Genomic DNA, 21623 nt, shown 5'->3' with positions numbered 1-21623 from the left:
GTGTGTGCGTGTGCATAAGAGAGAAGAGTATTTTGTGGGCAGATCCCCTTCCTGAGATGTCCCTGGGAGCAGTTGGAGCAGGGTGTTATTTGAATTCTCCCACCTGCTGCAGTTCCTCTGGGCTCCATTTTGCAGCCTGGTCCTTGCATGTTTCAGCTGCATGACCCTTCTTCCCACGTGCACATTCTCTCTTTCCAGTTTTCATCTGGTACTTCATGCCAATCTACTCTCAGTAGCCTCTAATATTTCTCAATCTGTCATCCATCTTTTTTGTCAGGCAATTTTCTTCTCTACCTTCTGTGAAGGTAAGAAAACACCTACACAGATGGATTTAGCTGAGCTTTGGTGGATCTGTGCTTTAAATAGGTACCAAGTACTTCCATCTCACTGAAGGTTAGGTCTAAGTCCCACAATGTGTGGGTGACAAATGTATATAGCAGCTTTGACTGTTGTGGCTTATGTTGTGTAATAAATGCACATAAAGTAAGAATTCCAGCATTTGGGAGGAATTGGAGTTGTAAATTATTTTTGCTTGCATATAAGAAGAGCATACCATATTGGTTTATTAGGAGCTTTTAGTTTCACTGAGGCTTGCTGTGCAGAAAATATCCATGTGTGGAGAACATACCAGAGTAATCTAAATATTCATCCAAAGCATGGTGTGTAAGCACAGAAGTGGAATAACCAGTTTGAGTGTTTGAATTGCCCCAATGTGTTTGTCATTGGGTCAGAACTGCATATTTTCCTTTTATTTGCTGTTGAGCTCTACTACAGCTCAGAAAGTATTTTGACAGCATATTTTCATACCTTGACAGGTTATGCCATGATAAAACCTATAAGTTGTTACAGTTGCAATCTGTAATACAACTCAGTGGAGAATTATTCTTAGCCTGACAGTCTTTCCTGGATAGACTGAGAACCATCTAATGCACCTGCCTTACAGTACTGCAGTATTCTTCTCCTCATATCAGACTAATGTAATTTTTGAATACACTTTTATTTCCAGTATTCTGCCCATTCTTTGGTTGCACAGAAAAGTATATAGATACCATTTAATAATACTGCAATTTAATTTTTTTTGCTACCTTTGGTTGTCCTACCAACAGTTATCTGCAAATTGAAAACCCAATTTTAGAACATTTACTGCAGGTCTGAAGTGTCTTTTTTTTGTTGTTGTCTGCTGTAGTATGGTAATTTATTGATTAAAGAAAGGATTGTTAATCTATTGCATAGATTATGATGTAAATGAAGAAAGGATTGTCCTGTCTGTTCTTCATTCTTATACTTATGCCTGCAATAGATTTCTTTTGCTTCTTTTAGAGAAAGTCATGTACCTTCTATGAACAATTGTTCCAGTAAGGAAGATGGTAACTCTTTAACTTGGTAGCTAGGTGTAAGGCAGTTTTAGAGTTTGAGACTAGGTGGAGAAATTAAAATATCTTTACATTTGAGAGTATTTTTGATAGACACAGGTAGCTCTTGGCTTGTAATGCTATTTTTTTTTTTTTTACTTTTGAAATTCGCCTTTGATTGACAAGGAAAGCAGGCTTGAAACCTGTCCCTGATATAAGTAAACAGTAATAAAATAATTCTTTCTTTCAGGCAAGAGTGGAAGCATTATGCCTCTACATTTGTAATTAGACCCAATATCCCTCCACAGCACTTGCAGAATAGATACAGGGTAGTCTCTTAGCGTTACTCTCTTTTTATGAGAGGCACTGCAAACAACTTCGAATGCCTATTTCACTGCCTGAATTCTGAACTCAGATGTGACTGTGCATTAATTCTTGAGCATAGGGCAATTTTTTGTGCTATGCTGTTCAGGGACAGATGAACTGTCCTTGGAATTAAACTGGTTCCATTTGGTTCACACCAGCCTCTCCTCTACGAAGAATGCTTCCCTTGACACTTCAAACCCTCTTAGTTAGGGAGTAGTTGAGCCAAAAAAAATTCCTGATCATCCTCAAGGGGAGTGAGTAGTGACTGTCCTCAGGATTCCTTCAGCCTTTGCCTGGCAGCCACACAGCAACTGCACAAAGTATTTTGTGAATGACTTGTCTGTGTCCAACTATCTCAGGCTCAATCGTAGGGTAGGGTATTTTTTTACATTTAAAATACTCGACTGCAGTTAATGTGACAATAGATTTTAGCCTAATTTGTCCATCTAAGCTAGTGGTTATGGGGCTGTGTGTTATGGCAGAGTACAGTCAGTCTGAACACACTCTGAAAGAGTGAAAGATTTGCATATGGGCAGGTGAATAGCTGCTTTCCAGAACAGTTCAGAAAATATCAGAAACCTCACCATCTTGTCCTGTGCTATCACTCATGTGGAGTGATTGTTCCTTCATTGTTGTCTTAGTGAGTCCGTATCGGTAATAGCTCATGACCATTGAGGGCCACCCCAAAAGAGAAATTAAATAACTTCCAATAACTGCTGTTTTAAGGAGAAAATTCCTGAACACCTAGGTGTGAGACATTCCTTTAGGGAAAGTCTTACAAATGAAATAGGGATGTCGAAAACTTGCAAGAGGACATGTCATTAACAAAGAAAAACTATTCCGTCAAACAAGCCACTTTCTGATACTTGCACAACAAGACAGCCAAACTGCTGTAACCAGAAATAGGCTTCAAAGGATATTTTCCCCTGGAGTGCTATCTATGAAGCTCAGATCATCAGAGGTGTAGAATTCCCACATCCCCATACCCTGTCACACAGCCTGCCTGATGCTGCTGCCCGCTGAGACACTGAAGAGCATAAAATTCAGCCTAGAATCCAGAGGCAGTCAGTGAGGCAGAAGTTCTGTCTTTTAGACATCTGTTAGTGCTTCCACCTTAAACTCCTGGCTAGCAAACTATTGGCTCTTATAAATTGACTACATAGCGGGTTGAAGTCCAACACATTTCTCTGTCCAGTTTGAAGTAGGATTTGTGCACAAACAGCTATTTCCATAAATACGTGCTTCCTCACCCAACTCAGTACTATCTGTGCTCCTTCCATTACCATTCAGGAGCAGAGCAGGCTGACTTTTTTTTTCCCATTTATACTATGAGGACTCATGACTCAAAAAGCTAAAACTTGCATTAATCTAAAACTTATATTTATTTTTTTTGCAGATCAGGATTACAACATGCCATAAGTACAACTGAATACAGTTGAATGCATCAATATTTAAACAATAACTTTTCCTGAAAATCTTCTCTTTACATGCAGCTTTAGAGGTGTCTGAAAATATATTTCAAGTAGAGCTGACACAAATTTCTCTTCAAAAAGGATCCTGTACAAATTTCAGGATCTCCCTTAGCAGAGGTTCTATAGCCTCCCTAGAGTAAGGTATTCCAGTACTTGATACATGTGTTTAGAAACTGTTCTTTATGTACCCTTTGCTGCAAATTAAAATGTTTACTTTGTATCCTGTCTCCACTGATTAAAGAGACAACTGATTTTGGATAGGTAAAAATTTATTCAGTGGTGGTGTGGTTTAACCCCAGCCATCAGCAAAGCACCACCCAGCTGCTTGCTCATCTCCCCCTGGTGGGATGAGGGAGAGAATCAGAAGGTTGAAAGTGAGAAAACTCATGAATTGAGATAGACAGTTTAATAGGGAATGCAAAAGCTGTGTCTGCAAGCAAAGCAAAACAAGGAACTAAATCACCAGTTCCTGTGATCAGACAGGTGTTCAGCCATCCCCAGGACAGGAGCTTCATAATGGATGGAACCAAACAAGTTAGTTGGGCAGACAAATGGCACCACTCTGAATGTGTGTGTCTTTCCCCACCCCCTGCTCCCTTCTTCCTTCTTCTCCCAGCTTTTATTGTTGAGCACAGCATCATATGGTATGGACCATCCTTTTGGCCAGCTGGGGTCAGCTGTCCTGGCTGTGTCCTCGTCTAGCCTCATTCCAATCCCAGCCTCCTTGCTGCAGGTCAGCAGGAGACACCAGGAAGGCACTGACACTCAGTTAAAACAGTGTGCTGTAAACTGCTTTGTACCAAATCAAAAAGACATCACTGTGTGAGTTGCTAGACAAAGGATTGACTCCATCCAAGTCAGCACCTGCAGGAGGTCTTCCACAATCTATCTTCTTTTTCTAACCCTGTACAGAAATTGGGGAACAGTGTTACTGGAAAGGTATGACTGACACAAAATGAAGCAGAAGGATTAACCCCTGATCATTGTTATCACTGTAACCCTCATAAACAGGATTGGTTACAATTCTTGATATCTGCAGGGCTATTATTTAGTATTCTGTGGGGAATTGGCATAGAATAAATTAAAACTGAAATTTTAAAGAAGTGGATTCAACTCTTTCAGCATCAAAAAATACTTGCCAACAGCTGAAAAGTTGTGTATATTTACTTTATTTGTTGTTTTGGTTTTTTTTTCCCCTTTGGCAACAATATTGTATTGTTAGTTCATATGCAGTTTATAAATTTGGCCCTTCTCTGCAGTAGTGCTCTATAGCAAATTGTGCCTCTGCATCTGATTTCATCTTATGAACTATAGCACTTTTAACTTGTTTTGAATTTGCTTGGGTTGAATTTTGACCAATTATCAGAATTATGTTGATTTCTGACCATGCTTTATGAAGTCCTTATACTTCATTTCATCTTGGTGTCACTTCCTATTTATAAAGACATTTATTATTCCATTATTCAATTTGTTACTGAAAAATTTGATCAGAACTGAATGTACAGTGGAGTATCTTTTGAGGTTCTGCTCCAAAAAAAATCCACTTTAATAGTGGATTAGACTTAATTTTTTCGAATAGCAGTGCAATCTCCTCAGAGGTATGCTATGTGGAAACCATGTCGAAAGACTTAATAAAGTCAAATTGTTTCATTGCTAATATTTGCTTTGTTTACTAAATTCGTTACTCTGATTTCTGTTACTAGATCAGTTACCCTGTCAGAAGAAAGCAGACTACTTTTATGTAATATGCTTTTGACAAATGCTGGCTGTTTCTTGTTGTCTTCTTTTCCTCTAGTGCTCCTAAACAGATTAATTTCAAGGTAGTGGTGAGAGCAAATGCAAAACTGCAAATTGACTTGAGATTAAAATAAAAATAATTCCAAGTGGCTTTTTTTTTTCTTTTTATTTCCCAGAATGGATGAAATACAGGAAGATAAATATGAAAGATGAAAATTTTATTTGATTTTCAAAGTTCTTTCATTTCAAATTTCAGGATGGAAACCTTAATACTGCAAAATGAAATTTCAGCCTATAGTAATGACATGAAACTTAGTAATTTGATTAAATTAAATAATATACATCTGAGAGATTAAAATTCCAGAGGTATATGCATCTAACAGTTTTCCTGCAAAATTTAGCCTCCAATGCCATAGCTCATGGGGAGAATGTCATCATTTCTAAAACTAGAATAAAATCACTTTACTTGAGAAATCACCTTCAGAAATTCTTGAAGTTTATCTGAAACCCCATTAAATCCTACAGTTCTCATTTGGTTTCTGTTAACTTTGGTCTAATGTATCAGAATACAAAAACTCTCTGTAGAAGATTATACAGAAAAAGCTAGACATTTTTCTTGGTGTCTATTCTATCTTGCTATTTCCTCTGCTGCTAAAAACATGTTTGCTTTTCTCCCTAGACTATTATATTTTAAATTATTTTTTCACATTAGCTATTTTAATTATTACAAATGGCAAATCAATGTCAAAGCCAATGAAAACAGTGCTATCTCGTTGAAAATTTGAATTTTTACATAACATCAGATTTCAGTTGGAGGTTATTGCTCTCTGAATTGAATAGCATGTTCTTTGACTCATTCAGAATAAAAGGTGATCACATCAGATTTCAATCAAATTATGCTGAACTACTGCTAATTGAGGTAGAAACTTGGGTTGATATTCTTAGGTAAACATGAGATACACATTGCAGGTACAAATAACTTTTTGAGATGGGACTGGATGAGGGCTACAAAGACTGCAGGAGAGGAGAGGCTAAGAGTTGGGTAAAGACAGGTGAATAAAAGCTTCATGCTGCCAGCATGTGTCCAGCTAAAGCTCACTTTGCCTGCCTAGTTAGATATAATTCTGCAGATGAGCATTCCTTGTATATGCAAGGCCTTAATTAACAGGCTGAACTAAACTATATTGATTTGAAAAGATATTCAAAGAGCAGATGAACATGCAATTGCATATTCTCATCCTGTTGCCACTCTTTCACTTGTCTAAGTGCAAAATAATACAAAGAGTAGAGCGTATCTCTGTGAGGTGATTTCATGTTATCTAACTGATCACACAACTCCTGTGTGCTGAGCTCCACTGGTTTGCTGGATAAAGCAAACAGGATTTTCATAACTAGAGACAAAGTTCATTCTGTGGGAAAAGCTTCATGCAAAATGCTAGTAATTAAATTTTTCAGATATGAAGCATTCTTTTTAACCTTCCCCCTCAGATGTCCTGTAAAAGCCTGCTTCTGGTTTGAAGTCTGCGGGAAAGCAGCAAAACTGTGTACATTGAAAATGGAATATTATTGACTTTATTAAAGCTTCTTAATACAATCTCTAGAAACGAATCCTTCCATGCAGATGGTGTTTATTATTAATGCCACTTTTGTTCTTTCTCTTTTATTGGAGAATGTTTTAGCTCACATGTATATAGCTTTACTTTAACAAAAAGTTCTGTGGAAGGGATCTTTGGTTCTTTGCATGGCCCATGTGATGATGGAATACTAGTAACAGTAGCACTTCTTTCCCTGAGATATAGTTCTATTATTAAATATGCAGAAGGAAGACAGACTGTTGGTTTCCTGATCATAGATATTCATTTTCCACAAAAGGTTAAGCTCTGGAAGGAGTGACATGGGCAAATTTGAGGCAGAATGGATTCCTAGAGGAGCCTGTTCTAGAACTAAATAGCTGTTGTAAGCAATGACTCTTTTGTTTTTGTTTTCCAATAATGTTTTTTCAGGTGCAGATTATGAGGAATATATCAGTACTTTTAAGTAGGAGTCACACAGCTCTGTCAGCCTGAATGTGAGAGACAGCACTAGGTGTACACTGTTTTTCTAATAGGAAGTCTCCTGACTTCTATAAATAGACATGTTTCAGTTCTGATTGTTCTGTACTGAAATAACTGGCTCGAGGTTTAATTACTCCGAATAGAACACTCAAGTAATGGCAGGCATTCAAGCTCTCCTGAACTATTTTACTTCCTGGGCACTGGCTCAGAAGCACACCAGATCTGAGGATACATTTTCCTTTTCTTCTCTTAGGTACATTCATATTGATCACTCTGATGTATCCTAAAGGCAAATACCCAGTTCAGCATATCCTCTGGAGTCAGGGATCAAATTCTTCCCAGGGCAGGATGTGTCATAATAAACAAGGGAAGGAAATGAACTGCTTCTGAGAAATGGAGTTCCCTCCAGCTCTCTTTCAATTTGCACACAACTAGGCATTGTGATTTATGTGTAATTATGATGATTTATTCAAAGGTGTTTACTAGTCAGAGGCATAACATCTTGCTTATCTGATAATTACATAGCTGGTGAGGTCATTTAGTAGGTTGTTAGCACTGCCAAACTTTTGCACTAAAGTGAGGTATTTGCTTGTACATTTCTTTAATGTTTTGTTTGTTTGCTATCTGTGACATTTTTATCTACCTGCAGGGTTTTTTTGTTGTTTCTTTCACAAAGAAATGTGTAGTGAATCTGTCTTGCCTAAATTTCATATACCCTAATTACTTTTATACCATAATAGTGGTTCTCATAATGTGAAATTGAAGGACTTGTTACAGTAATAAATGCAGTGTAACTGAAAATTGATCTCTTCAGCTTTGTCACACTGCTTATAAACATAAAAAGTGATAGTTACTTTCATAGTCCTGGATCCATTCTACACAATCAGTTCATTACTGTACTTAACATAAATTGAGTGTTAAATCTCCTTAAGTGGAATCTTTACCTTGCTTGACATTTGTAATCATGATTGGGATAGGAAAAAAATACATTCTGGAGAAAGAAAGAAAGGAAATAAATAAAATAAATACCTCTGTGGGCCATCCATGGGACCAAATTAAGGGGGTAATCTAATAAAATTAAGAAGGTATCACAGATGGATAGCACAAAATGGAATAAAATACATGTAATCTTCCCAACTCTGGGAAAAAGAACCAACCAGTCCCTGAGATAGCTGTTTTGCAGAGAGCTTTGTGACCTGATTCTATACCCTTGGATGCTGTACTGCTTCTCTGACTGCCCTTTCTGTTTGTAAGTTCATTATTTCTGATTGTCTTCCTGTCAATGAAATAATTTACCCTTTATTGAACATATTCATGGTGCCCTCAACAGATGTAATAATTCTGTTGTGAGCTGCCACCCTCTCTAACTGGTCCAGATAACAAAGGCTGTATGCAGAAGACCATGTGAGGAAGCTCACCAAGGTTATTTGAAGCAACAGTGGCATTTTTACACCATATCACGTGCTGAGATATGAGCAAGTTCAAGGCCTGTTTGTACCTTCAGGTCAGCTTTGCCCCAGGAAGAAAGCATCACATTAGCTCGGAAGCTAGCCATCTAATTCCCACTTGTACACCAGTTCTAGCTCTGGCAGTCTGGTGTCTAATATTTAGGAATACACTACACCAAAATTCCTGCTGTTTGCAATGGCATGAAGAGTAATACCTCCTCTAAAATTTACTTGCCATTGAAGAAACACCTCTGAAGATCACATTGCATGTACTGGATATGTGTTATAAGCATGCATGTTGAGGAGTTCAGAAAAAAAAAAAAAGAACAACTTAGTGCAGCTTCATGTTACCAAACTTTTTAATTTCTGGATGTTAAACAGGTCAAGCAGCAGGGTTTGGACATCAGTAGGCAGATATAACAGGGAATTCCCACTGTGAAACACCTAAATATAATTCCAAAGCTTGAACTGTGGTAGCAAATATGTCTTTATCCTTCTGCCACCTGTAGCTGCTCATGTAATTAGCTCTCCAACAGTTTGCTGTTCTTCAAAATATCAAGCTAAGTATTTTTTATGCAAATAAGAATTGCATGATGTTTTCTTTCTCAAAGTGCTTCTTTTCTTTCTGGATAGGTGGTATGAATCCCTGGGATCTTTTCATCTGCTTACCTTCCAGAAAAAATGGTGGCACTGGCTGCTTTCAAACAGAAGATTTGCAGAATCTAAAGCTTTTCCAGAAGGTATGAGATTATTATGTTATCCTTTGTGCGAATGTAAGGAGAGGATAGCCCAGATTTTTAGCCCTCACTCATAAAAAGAGAAGTATCAAATGTTTATTTTATACTGCAGCAGCATGGTTTAGCAAAAATTAAGTTTTTTCATGTTTTCTATTTACTGAGAAATACTTGTCAGGTACCAACATTTCATTCTTTATATCACACCCAGTTATCAAAAGCAATTTCTCATTTGAACACAGTATGTTAGTTTGGTTGCAAGTATTTCAGTGTAAATGCTGAAAATTGTTACAACTCAGTGTCAAGTTTCCCTTTTCTCTTCTTTAGCTTGAGCTTTTGCATTCTTGGCCACCCTCAACCTGCATGTCTGGCCTCAAAAGTGTCTACAAGGGAAATTATTTAAGCAATTTTCCCTATTGGAAAAGAGAATTTGGAAATGGTGAGAAACAATTAGAAAATGCGTGCAGTATTTCCGAATGATAGTATAGACAGAAGATAGAGATGGATGAATTTAGGATTCATATCTTATATCACTACTAAGTTTCACATAATGTAATTCCTCCTTTGTAAACATAATTCCTCCTTCCATAAACATAATTTAGGCACTTCTCCAAACAGTGACAGTGCTCCTACAATTGATAATGTGTAATCTGGACCAGGGTCTTCAAGGGAGTTCTTTGCTCTGGCACTGCCACCTTCTTCCTCATGGTCTAAAGCATCAGTAGTACTAATTATCTTGGTATTTTCAGGATTGCTTTTTGTTTTTTTTCTCACTTGAGCATGTTGTGGGCACAGTTTAGGTTACTTAGATATGTAATTTCTATGTAAACACCTAACCTGTTGATAAAAATATGTGAGTGATGTAAACTGAAATCTTTGATAAAATGTGACCAAGCTACAGATACACTTTGACTCATATTTTAAGTAAAAAATACTTAAAATAATAATAATAATGGCAAGACTCTAAATTATTGACTCCAGCTTGAGGGTCTGAGAGAAATGGAACTACTTTTAAAAGGTGCCTCTGGTGATAAAAAAATCTTCTGATGCCCACAGAAGTCACAGCTTTGAGCATGTACACTGGGGTTCCCTAGGACAGGATGCCATATCAAGGTGTATGCGAAGTGAATTTTTTATGGCAGTTATAGTTTGCTAGAAATATACGTGCTTTGAATATGTTCAGATAATAAAGCACCCCAGGCTTCTGCAAACTGCTTTTTTCTTATTCTGCCTATATTACCATATCTGAGCCTCTAATGGTGTGCAATATAATAATCCTGACAGCATGCTGCAATGTCCAGATGTGTCACATATGCATAACTGAGACACAAGGTGATCAAAGGAATTGTCCAAGTTCTCTCAGGAAGTCTGCAGCAGAGCAGGGACTTAAACCAGATGGCCCATTCCTCCAGAAAACTTTAAATATTGAACTGACATTACTTGCTGCTGGCATGTCCCTACCAAAGTGCAACACAGTGGTTTGCTGCAGAGCCTGCCTGTGATGTAGCTACATTAGCTTACTACCGATCCCAAGCACAGCAATTCAAGAGGCATAGGGGATTTCTAAGCAGGGAGAGACAGTGGTTGGTAACTGCACAGAACAGAGAAGCTGCAGAGACTGAAAAGAGGACAGAGAATGGGTCAACACTCAGCAGCCAGAGGCAGAGATATAGGCCTAAAATTTTGCATTGCTATGAACACGGAGGAAGAGACCAGACCTTAACTTCATTATTCCAACATTGCAGGGAGGGCAAAGTCATCATTTCCTCTTGACACTGATGGAAATTTTGCACATGAGGTGTCACTGATAAATTAAACACAAACCCATTGAAGGCATTTTCCATTGAAGAAAAAAGAGCACTTTTTGAATTAAATCATTAAAGCTTCTCTTTTTACATACAGGTAAACCTACTTCCAGAAATCCAGCATTTTCTTTGCAGAAAAGAGGGATTATGCCAGATAGCAAAAGCCTTTTCAGGTAATCTGATTTCTTCAAATATGCTTATGTGATGATGATCTTTTCATAGTTGTAACAGGAAGTTTTTGAAATGAGACTGTCAACTTAACAATGCTATTTTATTTTTAGTCATGAATGCATAGAGGGGAAAAAATAAAAGACTGATAATCCATTTCAAACACACTTAAATATAGATTACAATTATACAATATCTTTCCAGGTAAAGACATTGCATTTTTCAGCTGTTGCATATTGCAGAAATAATTTGGCTATAAGTGTCTTATTTTTGGACTGTTTTGTGTTAATATAATGTGCTGCTTTTTACACTTCTGTGCCCTGGATTTGGTGTAATATGTTTGTTCAGCTTTACAAAAATGTTGTGGCATGGAGAAGGAGAAGGAGTCAGAGCTTGGTTCCCGTCCAGACATAATTTACTGATAAAAAGCCTTTATTGTGTATTAAGATCATCGACCAGAAAAGTTTAAAGGTTATGGGCATATTTCCAAAGAATTCTAATTTACCATGGGTAAAATCCATGTTTGAATAGAAACTGGAAAAAAAAATCTGTTGTGCACTGTATTAGGTCTACTTAAACTTCCTTCTCTTTTCCCCTTTTTATATATATATGCTAAATTTAACACAAAAGGAAAGGATTAATTGCATCTCATTTAACCATTTACGAGTATGTATCTTCTGAAAGCAGTATTCTAGTCTTCCATTTAAGTCAGTGGAGAGAGCGATACCTACAAATGCTACTTCTTTTTATCTTAAAATATGTATTTAAAATAAGTGTGTTGAAGTAGTATCTGCAGATACTACCTACCCAATTATGTCTCACCACTGCCTGGAGAAATTGGTAGGCCCTGCTCACATTGTAAGAGATTGCCTTCAAAAAAACATTGGCTCACTCTGCTACTTGAAGAAAGGCCAATTGCAGTGTTTTTATGATTTTACTACCACAAAACCACAAACAAAAGAGGCACTTACTACACACAGAGCTTTCTCTTTAAGATATGTGCATTTTCACTGATGTCTTTAAACATAGTACCAGCCACTTTGTATATGACCCTTTTATCAAGCCATTCAGTGTTTTCTGGGTTTACGTGGCAAGCTTTTGGTAGAGGGGCCACAGGAGTGGCTTTTGTGAGAAGCTGCCAGAAGCTTCCCTTCAGCCCAGCAGAGCCAAGGCCAGCCAGCTTCAAAATGGATTTGCTGCTGGCCAAGGCCAAGCCCATTAACAATGGTGGTAGCACCTGTGGGATAACATATTTAGAAGGGAAATAAAACAATTGCACAACAGCAGCTGGAGAGATTAGTGAAGAAGGGGTGGGAGGAGGTGCTCCAAGCAGCAGAGCAGGCAGAGATTCACCTGCAGCCCGTGGAGCACCCAGTGCCAGGAGAGCTGGGTGCCTGAAGGAAGCTGTGACCCTGTGGGAAGGCTCCTCCTGGCAGGACCTGTGGAGAGAGGAGCCCAGGCTGGAGCAGTCTGTTCCTGATGGACTGCACCCCATGGGAGGGAACCACACTGGAACAGTTCATGAAGAACTGCAACCTGTGGAAAGGACTCTCCTTGGAGAAGTTCACAGAGAGCTGTCTCCTGGGGAAGGGACCTCATGCTGGACTGTGAGGAGTCCTCCCACTGAGGAGAAAGGAGTGGCAGAGGCAATGTGTGATGAACTGATCACTGCTCCCGTTCCCCTCTCTGCATCACTGCAGAAAGGAGTTAGTGATTTATTGTAAATCAAGGCAGCCCCTGTGGTAGGGAGGAATGATGAGGAGGACTCCATGATATCAGAAGGCTAATTAATTACTTTATTATACTATATTACACTACATCTAAACTGAAACTGCACAAGCACTCAACTGAACAAAATCTTTTGACTGTCTGCTGACCGACAGTCTGGACATGGGCTTGGCCCTGATAGGCCAAGGAAACAAAACACCATCACCTTGGGTAAACAATCTCCATATTGCATTCTACTTTGGCACAACACAGGCCCAGCAAATGAGATTGTTTTGATCAAATTGTTTTTATCCTTCTTTCCTCTGCTTCTCTCACTGCTTCTCTCAGGTTTAGAGAATGTGAATCCCACAGTGACTCAGGAGTAAAATTGAGCCTGGGAAGAAGGGAGGAATAGAAGGAAAGTGTTTAAGATATAGTTTCATATCTTACTATCCTACTCTGATTTGATTGGTAATAAATTCAGTTAATATCCACACATTTTTTGTGTATGATGGTAATTAATGAGTGATCTCTCCCTATTCTGTCTCACAAGCATTTCATAACAGTTTCTCTTGCCTGTCCAACTGAGACACTTTGGTGAGCACCTGGCATGTAACCAGTGTCACTTTGCCACATCTTGCCTTCAGGGAAGAGCCATTTTTAAGCATCTTATTCCTCACTTATATTTTTAGTGCTTTCCTGGCAAAGAGAAAAGACTTGTGGCTGATGTTGAAATCCCATTGAAATCTAGGTAATACATGTGCTTTGCAGCAGGGCTCTGAATATTTCCCACACAGCAAAGGAGGATTATTCTAGTGCTCCACAGAAGAGCTATCATACAGAAAAAGGCCCATCCCTCACTTTTCTGTTTTCAATAAGAAAGGTTTTGAACCTAAATTAGCTGAAGTATTTTAAAATAAAAATAAAAAGTTCTATCTCTTAAATCTGTGTATATCCACATCAGCATGTGGCTTAGGGCTGAGATAGCTATTTCAACACAAAGTTCTTATGACATTTAAGATGCCATGGAGAATCCAGCATGCCCAGTAGAATGGGCGGATTTTGCACAGGACCCATTTCCTTTTGGTCCAGCAGCTAGAGGTTCAGAGGGATATCCTGTGGTATCCTAAATGGCAATAGATGTCTGTTTGTGCATACTGAATTTTACACTTGGTATTTAGAGTAAGCAAGTGTAAAAGACCATTTATTTTCAGCATAATTCAGGATTAGCTGAATTGCTCCACACTTACTATACAGTATGTATATATATATATATATATATATATATATATATATATATATATATATATATAGTCTATAAAGTGTAGTATAGACTGCACTGATGTGCACTGACAGGAATGTGAATTTAGACATTTAGACTGTGGTCATCTCTATATAGACCAGACCTCGGTTTCAAACCATGAATTAATCCCATTCAGTATCACTGGATATCTAACATGTAATTTAGAATGAGTGGAACTTATCCATGAAAGGTGAAATTAGAATCAGAAGGGTAAATAATTTGATTTAAGGTTCAGTGGACAAAAAGGCATAAGTTAGAGCAAACTAGTCTAGAGGTGAGGCTTCAGATATTCCCCCTTCCATTCTTCTGATAAAACCAGCTCTTTCCACTTTCTTTTGCTTGCATTCTCCAACAGATCTCTCTTTCCAAAAACAGCAGAGTTGCAAATTAGCGGGATTGGTTTTGATCCTCAATTTAAAAATTATTCACAGAAAGAACAGTTCTCATCAGTATTTCCTCCACAGAACAGTTTGTTCCTTTCAAAGCAGCTATGTACTTTCACTCTTGTGTGTTTGAGTCAACAGGGTTTCTTTGCAATTCCTGTTAAAGAGGATTGGTTGGTTTGTTATTACTGTCATTTAGTCAGTCTTCGAGGAGCCAAGCAATTTCCTGTAAAAGTGAAAAAACAAAGAATTATGTTCTCTAATTAAAGACATAGTAAGCTATAGAAAGAAACATCAGGCAGCAAGGCTGAGAAAATGGTATACTGGATTTACTGTGGCTATGACAGTGTTGATGTTGATAAGCAGTGGTAAAGTGGTTTGGGTTTTTTTGATGTTATTGTATTTGTTGTTGTGCAACTCTTAAACTGCTAGGCTTTGTGTTTAAGACAGCATTCCCATTCTTATACCCCTGTTGTATAGGAAAGAAAATGATTTATACAAAATACCAGACCAGTGCTTGTTTCTTTGCTCTTTCTCTTTAATGGAAAGTGTTCTTGTCAGTCTGACATTTCATATTGCTTCTATCTCTATGGGGTGGGGGGAAATAATGCATATACCAGCAATGACTACTTTTTAGGAAAGAAGCTGGGAAGAGAGAAAAGTTAGGAAAATCAGTCTGGAAGAAGAGTAGAAGAGAAAAAAGGTTAAAAAAGACATGCTGTGTGTGGATAAATTGGATTACCATTGAAGACAGGGTTGCTGGAAGATGGGCATGTGGATTTATGGCAGTGGATTTGTGATGAGATCTTAGAATTCAACATGGATGAGTAGTTGCTGCAGTCTGAGAGGATTGTTTGAACTTCTGCTTTTGCAGGGCAATTGGCCCAGTTTTTACCCAAATGCTGATGTCTGCTCACTATATGGGGTTTGGGCCTTGAGGAGGTTCTGATCTTGCTAATGGAGATCCAAGGAAGGCTCCTGGCATTTACTGCTCAGGTCATCAAAAGTTGCAGTAGTTGTAGTGATCTGGAAATTAAATCTTCCTGCAAATGACCCAGACCTGGAAGCTCTCTGAGGTTGGAGAATGACTGTCGAAGAGATTTCAGGTGTTCATACCTGGTAACCCACTGTATGTGGCTTTAGAACTGGGCCTGGCTGCCTCCTGGAACTGCACCCAGCCAAGAGATAGAGAGGACTAATGTGAGCAGAATTGCCCAGATTCACAAGAAATGCATCCTGATGCATGTACAACAAATACTATATTTGACAGGTTTTGCCTGGGGAAGTAGCGAAACCTAATTATAGCATTGTCTCCCTAATTTTGCTGTTCCCTAAGGAATCCACACTAGTCTGTCTTTCCATGTAAGCGTTTGTCTCATTTCATCACTTCCAGTGTCCAGCCCATGCCATGCATAGCTGTCTTCTCTATCCGTGCAAATCACTGATCCTTTTTTTAAGTACTACTTTTGTTGTATGCCTTCCTTCTGTGTTTCTGTTTATTAGTGTCCCTAGTGCAGAGACTTTATGAGTGTCTGCCAGCCTTGTGTGCTCCCATGATCTCCTGCTGGGCTGGCCAGCAGCATTAACCACACAGAAGGTCTTGGGATAGGCATGAACCTAATGAAATTGTACAGGAGGGAGAGCCAAGATAGCCCAGCTGTGTGACATATCCCACTCTCTGATGTGTTTATGGTCTGGTGCTAACCCTGTGTTTTCATCTCCTGCTGCCTGTCCCAGTGTCCTCAGGTTGCTCTGGAGCCAACATGGAAGGTTATGACCCGAGGGTAGGAAGCAAGACTCAGTGGAGCCACCTGAGGAAGAGAGAAGTTGTAGATGAAATTTATTTTCTGTTGTAACAACTCGGTACCTCTGAGACAGGAACTTGAGGCATTTCTTTTGGCCCTTACAAATATTTGCACACCAGTTTTGATCAGGTTTGTGCCTATTACCTTTCTGCTACTGAAGTTAATAAGAGCCTTAAGAGTGGCCAATAAAACCAGCATCTGATTTTTTCCAGTTAATTAGATTATAAACTATGTGGGGCAGGAATTTCATTGGTTTTACAGCACTGTCAAATCTCAGCTACATAAGAGCAGCAATGTAACAGGAAATATTGGTAGTTTGAAAAGAAGTAAAGCAGCTAAATTAATTACTTGGCCTATACTCTTCTATATTCCATCTTGTCACTAGTACAGAATTGTGACTCTAATCATGCAACGCTCAGCCAGCATTTTCACTGAGTTGCTTTTCCAAAGTTTTGTAGCTTATCTGTGTAATTAAGTTCTAGTATGAAGGGTGCCCACAGAAGAAGCAGCCCCTATGAAAAATACTGGAAAAAAACCCACACCTCTAACTTTAACTCTTAGGATGCTTTAGGAATGAAGAAACAAACACTATACTTAACACTGTTAATAGTGTTTCTCGTGCAGCTGCCAAAACAGAGAGGCCAAAAACATGATAAGTGATTAATCTAAACAAGCTGTATCTGCTGATGTTTCTAAAGGGAAAAATAAACAGCATCATACAAATGTAGCACTGTCATAATTTTATCTTTTTAATTCTGAGACTTTACAATAAATTTCAGTGCATTTCAACCCACAATTAATTAATTTACCTCTAGATCTGTTTTACTATAAAATGGTTTTGTTTTTAATACTAAATCTATTTAGCATAGTTTAAACTTTCAGAAATGACACATAGTTTGACATTTCTCCATCCTAAATATACAGAGTGTGTTGCTTAGAGATGAAGTATATTACAGAGGGTGGGATCACTGCATATTTTAATGAGAAAAGCTTTTAAGGGCAGCTGAATCAGGAGTCAGCAGTAGGCAGGATATTGGACTTGCATCAATGTTGACATCACAAATAAAGCTCATAATGCCTATCAAAACCATCACATACTAAGTTTCAAGCAAGAAACCATATTTCAGTGAACTCAATGCAAATTTTTTCAGGACTTCACTGGGGTCCAGGATTGCCCCTAGTGTTTGTAGTTTCCTTTAAATATTCATCCTCTACTTTGAGTTTCACAGCCACACTTTTCTAAATGCATAGATCATAAAACTGAGTGCTAAAGGTTCTCTCTCTTTCTTTTGCAACCTCAGGGCATAATGTGTAAGCCATAGCAAATTACTAGTCTTTTTTTCAGTCTTTTAATCCAAAAATCAAATGGGTAACAGGAGGTGATTGAATGGAATAGATCTGCTTTCTGTGACGAGTCTCAAGGCATTTAGTGGCAGTAGTTCAAGTGAAATCATCCATCCTCCAAAATCAACACTAAAAAGTGGAAAAAAAAATCATTTTCAATGCTCATTGCTTTCACAGTTCTGCAGCTTAGATCAGGTTGCTGTACCTGATTGAGCCAAAGGTTACTAGCCTTTATTTTGATCAAAATTCCTTGTCCCGGAGAACTCAGAAGTCTGCCTAAGAATCCGTGGAAGCTTTTTAGGCATCTCCTGATGTGGAGCAATCTTTTCAGCTGTTAAACACACCTTTCCAACCTATGGAGGCTGGAAAACTGTCCAGCTGTAAATTCTAGAAGAGGAGCAGGTTGTAGCAATACAAGTTGCCTGGTTTGTATCACAGATAAGCTGTTTGTGCTCCAGCAGCCCATACCAATAAGGAAAATGGATGATCCCAGAACAGAATGCAGTATGGAGTTCTTCTAGCTCACTGGGGTGCCCTGTCAGAATACAAACCTGCAAGGCTGACAGAGAAGACCTGTTATCAGTGGTTCCTGGATATTGTACTGTAGAAACTGCTGACAAATGACATGAGGTGCCTTCTTTGTTTTTGTTTTTTTTTTTTTCATGTCAGAGAATTGCAGGCCCTGCTAGAAACAGATAAGCACTATGAAAATCTAGGAAGATGCCCATAAAGCTTCTGTGCAGAGGGAAAGGCTGCTGTACAGTTTCAGGCATCAGTGTACTTTAAGGTTCTAAAGCAATGCTTTTCCTGCTAAAAAGAAAAGCAATCAGATGAATACCTTGCAAGTACAAATGTGCTGAGTTTATAATTTCATTTTATGGAAGATATCAACAATGTGCTGGGCTCAGAACAAAGCACAGCATTTCAGTTGCATTTCATTCAATCTCTAGCTTTGTGCTTCATTAAACAACCGGGGGCTCCCAAGGTGACTCAATTGCTCTTGAAATGTTTGTAACAGATCTGACAGTTGATGGGCACTTGAGAAACAAAATGACCTTTTCCTCACAGACAGTAGTCTTAATTATTCCTTGCTCCATGTTTGAAGTATGTAAAATATAGTCTATTTGATCTTGTACAAAGTAAGAAATTAATTAAAAAATCCACATCATAACCTTCCTTGTAACATCAAAGGATACTATAGAAGGAAAGATAAAGAAGAGGACACATGCTCATTCATCTTCTGTTTCCTTTTCTTTCAATCAATCATTACTTAGTTCAACCAGTAGAGTATTCTCCTGCTGAATTCCTTGCCTTTGCAGATCACCAGATGTTCATGTTAACCTAAGAGTTCCATTTACAACCAGTCCAGGTGGCTGCAGCCTGGCTTTGCTCCAGTAATTCTTAATTTGTCCAAATGTACTTCCAGCTATTGGTAAACGTTTTGCTCAGCCACACATTGTAATTCTTAAATCAACTATTCTTTATTGTGTGTATGTTGAATCTCTTGTTACACTTCAGAACTCTGAGACAAAGACAAGTAAATAACTTGTGAGCCAGAGATGGGGGAAGAAGGAGCAAGAAGTCATAGCTGTGTAAAATACTTGAAAAGCCTCATTAGATGTCAGTGAGGCTGCTGCTTTAGGTATCAGTTGTCACTGTCAACTGATCTGTTTGACTGTTGTACTTTGAGAGATTGCAGTTGACAGAACAGTGTCTGCCACCAGTTTGCGTGACAAAAGAGGAGCTGCATTTTTTTGATCTAGAGGTGTTGACTTGCTTTGTGGATTTTATACCTCCTCTTTGCATACACCATGCAGCTGTTCTTATGTCTCAGGTCTGTGTTTTACCTGCTGCTGTGGTTAATGTGTGAATTCCAATTGTAGGCCATGTAGTGGCCTCCTTACTCATCAGCATGGCCTCATGGTGAACACCCTAAGAAGAGGTAAAGTAGTGGTGTTGTTGGTATTTTCAATGGTACCATTCCAGAGATGTCAGCATCAGAAACCTTCTTCAAGCCAGAGTTTCAAGGAAATTAAGTTCTGTTTTTTAAAAAGTGAAAGCAGGTGGTCCTTGTTTTGCACTGGAGCATCAGAAATGGCAGCAGCAACAAGTACTTGTGGCAAAGCCTGCAGTTGCCTCTCAGGAAAAACAGCACTTTGTGTAACATTTCCATTACTGCATAGCCACTGTAAAAAGAAAAATTATCTTCTTTTATTTTTTTCTTTGATCTTTAGACTCTGCTACAAAAAATTATGATTTACAAATTACAAATAATAACATTTGGATTTTTGAAAGAGGGGATGTAGTCTGGATATGGTATTAGGATGCTGGGACTCCTTCTAACTTGGTTTCCCAATCTGCCTGACACATCAGCCGCTGAGCCTGCTTCACCTCTTCCACTATAAAATGTTGATGTTGTTTACATACTTCAAGAGGACTGCTTAATTAACAACAGCTTGTAGAGTGATTTCAAGATGGAAAAACATGGCAATTACTGCAAACAGTAAAGACACTGCAGGCTAATTTTCATTGATGATAAAGTTGATTAACAAATACACAGCTCTAATAAACACTGTTCCTGCTTTTGAGTGCAGGAGCAGGTGAAGAGTTGCCATGAGAACTGATGCAGCTGAGTGTGCTCAGTTCAACACCACTGGTGTCTCTTTATTATTATGGTAATTGTGTTCATTGATTACTAGGAGTAGATGTACCAAAGTGAGGGACTGTCACTCCCTCTTGACTCTGCCTGATGGTGTACATGCTCTGAGTCATCTCAAAGGAGTAAGCACCCAGTGACAGTCTCACTTTCTTAGAGCCCCCGTGTGATGGGCTGTCTCCCAGGGGAATGCCAACACAAAACCAATAAAGGGATGTAAGGCACCATACAAACAGGATGCTCTATAAAAGAGGCATAATTTATGACCATTGCCCTTTTTTAGTTTTCCATGCTAATCATCAGCACCCTAAAATTTGTTTAATCTTCTCTTCCTTAAGACATGGCAGTTGATTTTTTTTGTTTTGTTCGTGTTTTTTTATTGTTTTGGTTTTTCGTTGTTGTTTTTGTTTGTTTGGGGTTTTTTTGGTTTTTCTTTTGCGAGGGGGATGGTTGGGGTTTATTTGTTTGTTTGTTTTTTTAAGTTGAAGCATTTTGCAATGTCTTAGGGCAATACTAAGGATCTGCTACCCTGTAGTTTGAGAATTCGAGAAAAGTTGTTTTAATTTGGTATATTCAGCTCCAGGAAATGGTCCACCGTATAGTAACAAATGAATTTATGTCAAAGTAATCTTTTTTCTTTCCCTGAAACAGCTAAAACTCTCATTTAAGAGGGATAAATACAGGTACACAAACGTCATCTCATTATTTGCAATCTCTGTCTTGTGAGTTGTTACTTGTTGCTTTAACAACACAATTAGAAATGTGTTTTTAAAAGGAAAAGACACATTGATTTCTCTTGAGTAATGACCTGTACAGGCCTTCTCTGCCATGTTTTTATTTTCAGTAAAATGTTTACTTTCTTTTAAATGGCTAAAGTGATGCGTAGGAGTAGTTTCATGGGACCATTGCTAATTGCCATGGTGAAATGCCATTGTCTATCTACAGGGTAGAAATTGCAATAGTAAAATGTCCTTGTGTCTTTACATCAAGTCAGACATGGAAGAAAATACAACTTGATTCTGCAGTTCTGGTTCCTATGCATATTCAGAAACAAGTCTGCGAAATAATTTACTTAATGGGAGTTTTCCGTCTTCCTCCTGTTGTCACTACAGACAAGTAGGCAGAGCAGTCTCCTTTTGTTGCTGCACCATCAAAAACCAGGTGTCACTTGCAAAGTTCCAATCAGTTATACACAACAGAAAGATGTCAGTGTGAATATAATTTGAGCATGACATTCTCTATTAAATAACTGCCTGGTTTTGATTATTAGAGCCTTTAATCCTGCTAAA

The 21623-nt window shown here is 38.4% G+C and overlaps 1 protein-coding gene across 4 annotated transcripts in view; it reads left to right on the top strand.

The window, feature by feature from the left end:
• CPED1 (cadherin like and PC-esterase domain containing 1) overlaps positions 1 to 21623 on the top strand; it is a 141399-nt gene that overhangs the window by 27439 nt on the left and 92337 nt on the right. For all 4 annotated transcript variants that reach the window (XR_005258830.1, XM_038153053.1, XM_038153052.1 and 1 more), the window contains exons 4-5: positions 9063 to 9169; positions 11066 to 11141. Coding sequence is in view for 3 of the 4 variants with exons in the window: in XM_038153053.1 (XP_038008981.1) it covers positions 9063 to 9169; positions 11066 to 11141 (183 nt within the window). In the remaining variant the exon portion in view is untranslated. The remainder of the gene's footprint in view (positions 1 to 9062; positions 9170 to 11065; positions 11142 to 21623) is intronic.

Source organism: Motacilla alba, chromosome 1A (genome assembly GCF_015832195.1).
Source record: "Motacilla alba alba isolate MOTALB_02 chromosome 1A, Motacilla_alba_V1.0_pri, whole genome shotgun sequence".
Taxonomy (NCBI): Eukaryota; Metazoa; Chordata; class Aves; order Passeriformes; family Motacillidae; genus Motacilla; species Motacilla alba.
The sequence above is the reverse complement of the archived record's forward strand: the minus strand, read 5'-3'. Positions and strand labels throughout refer to the sequence as shown.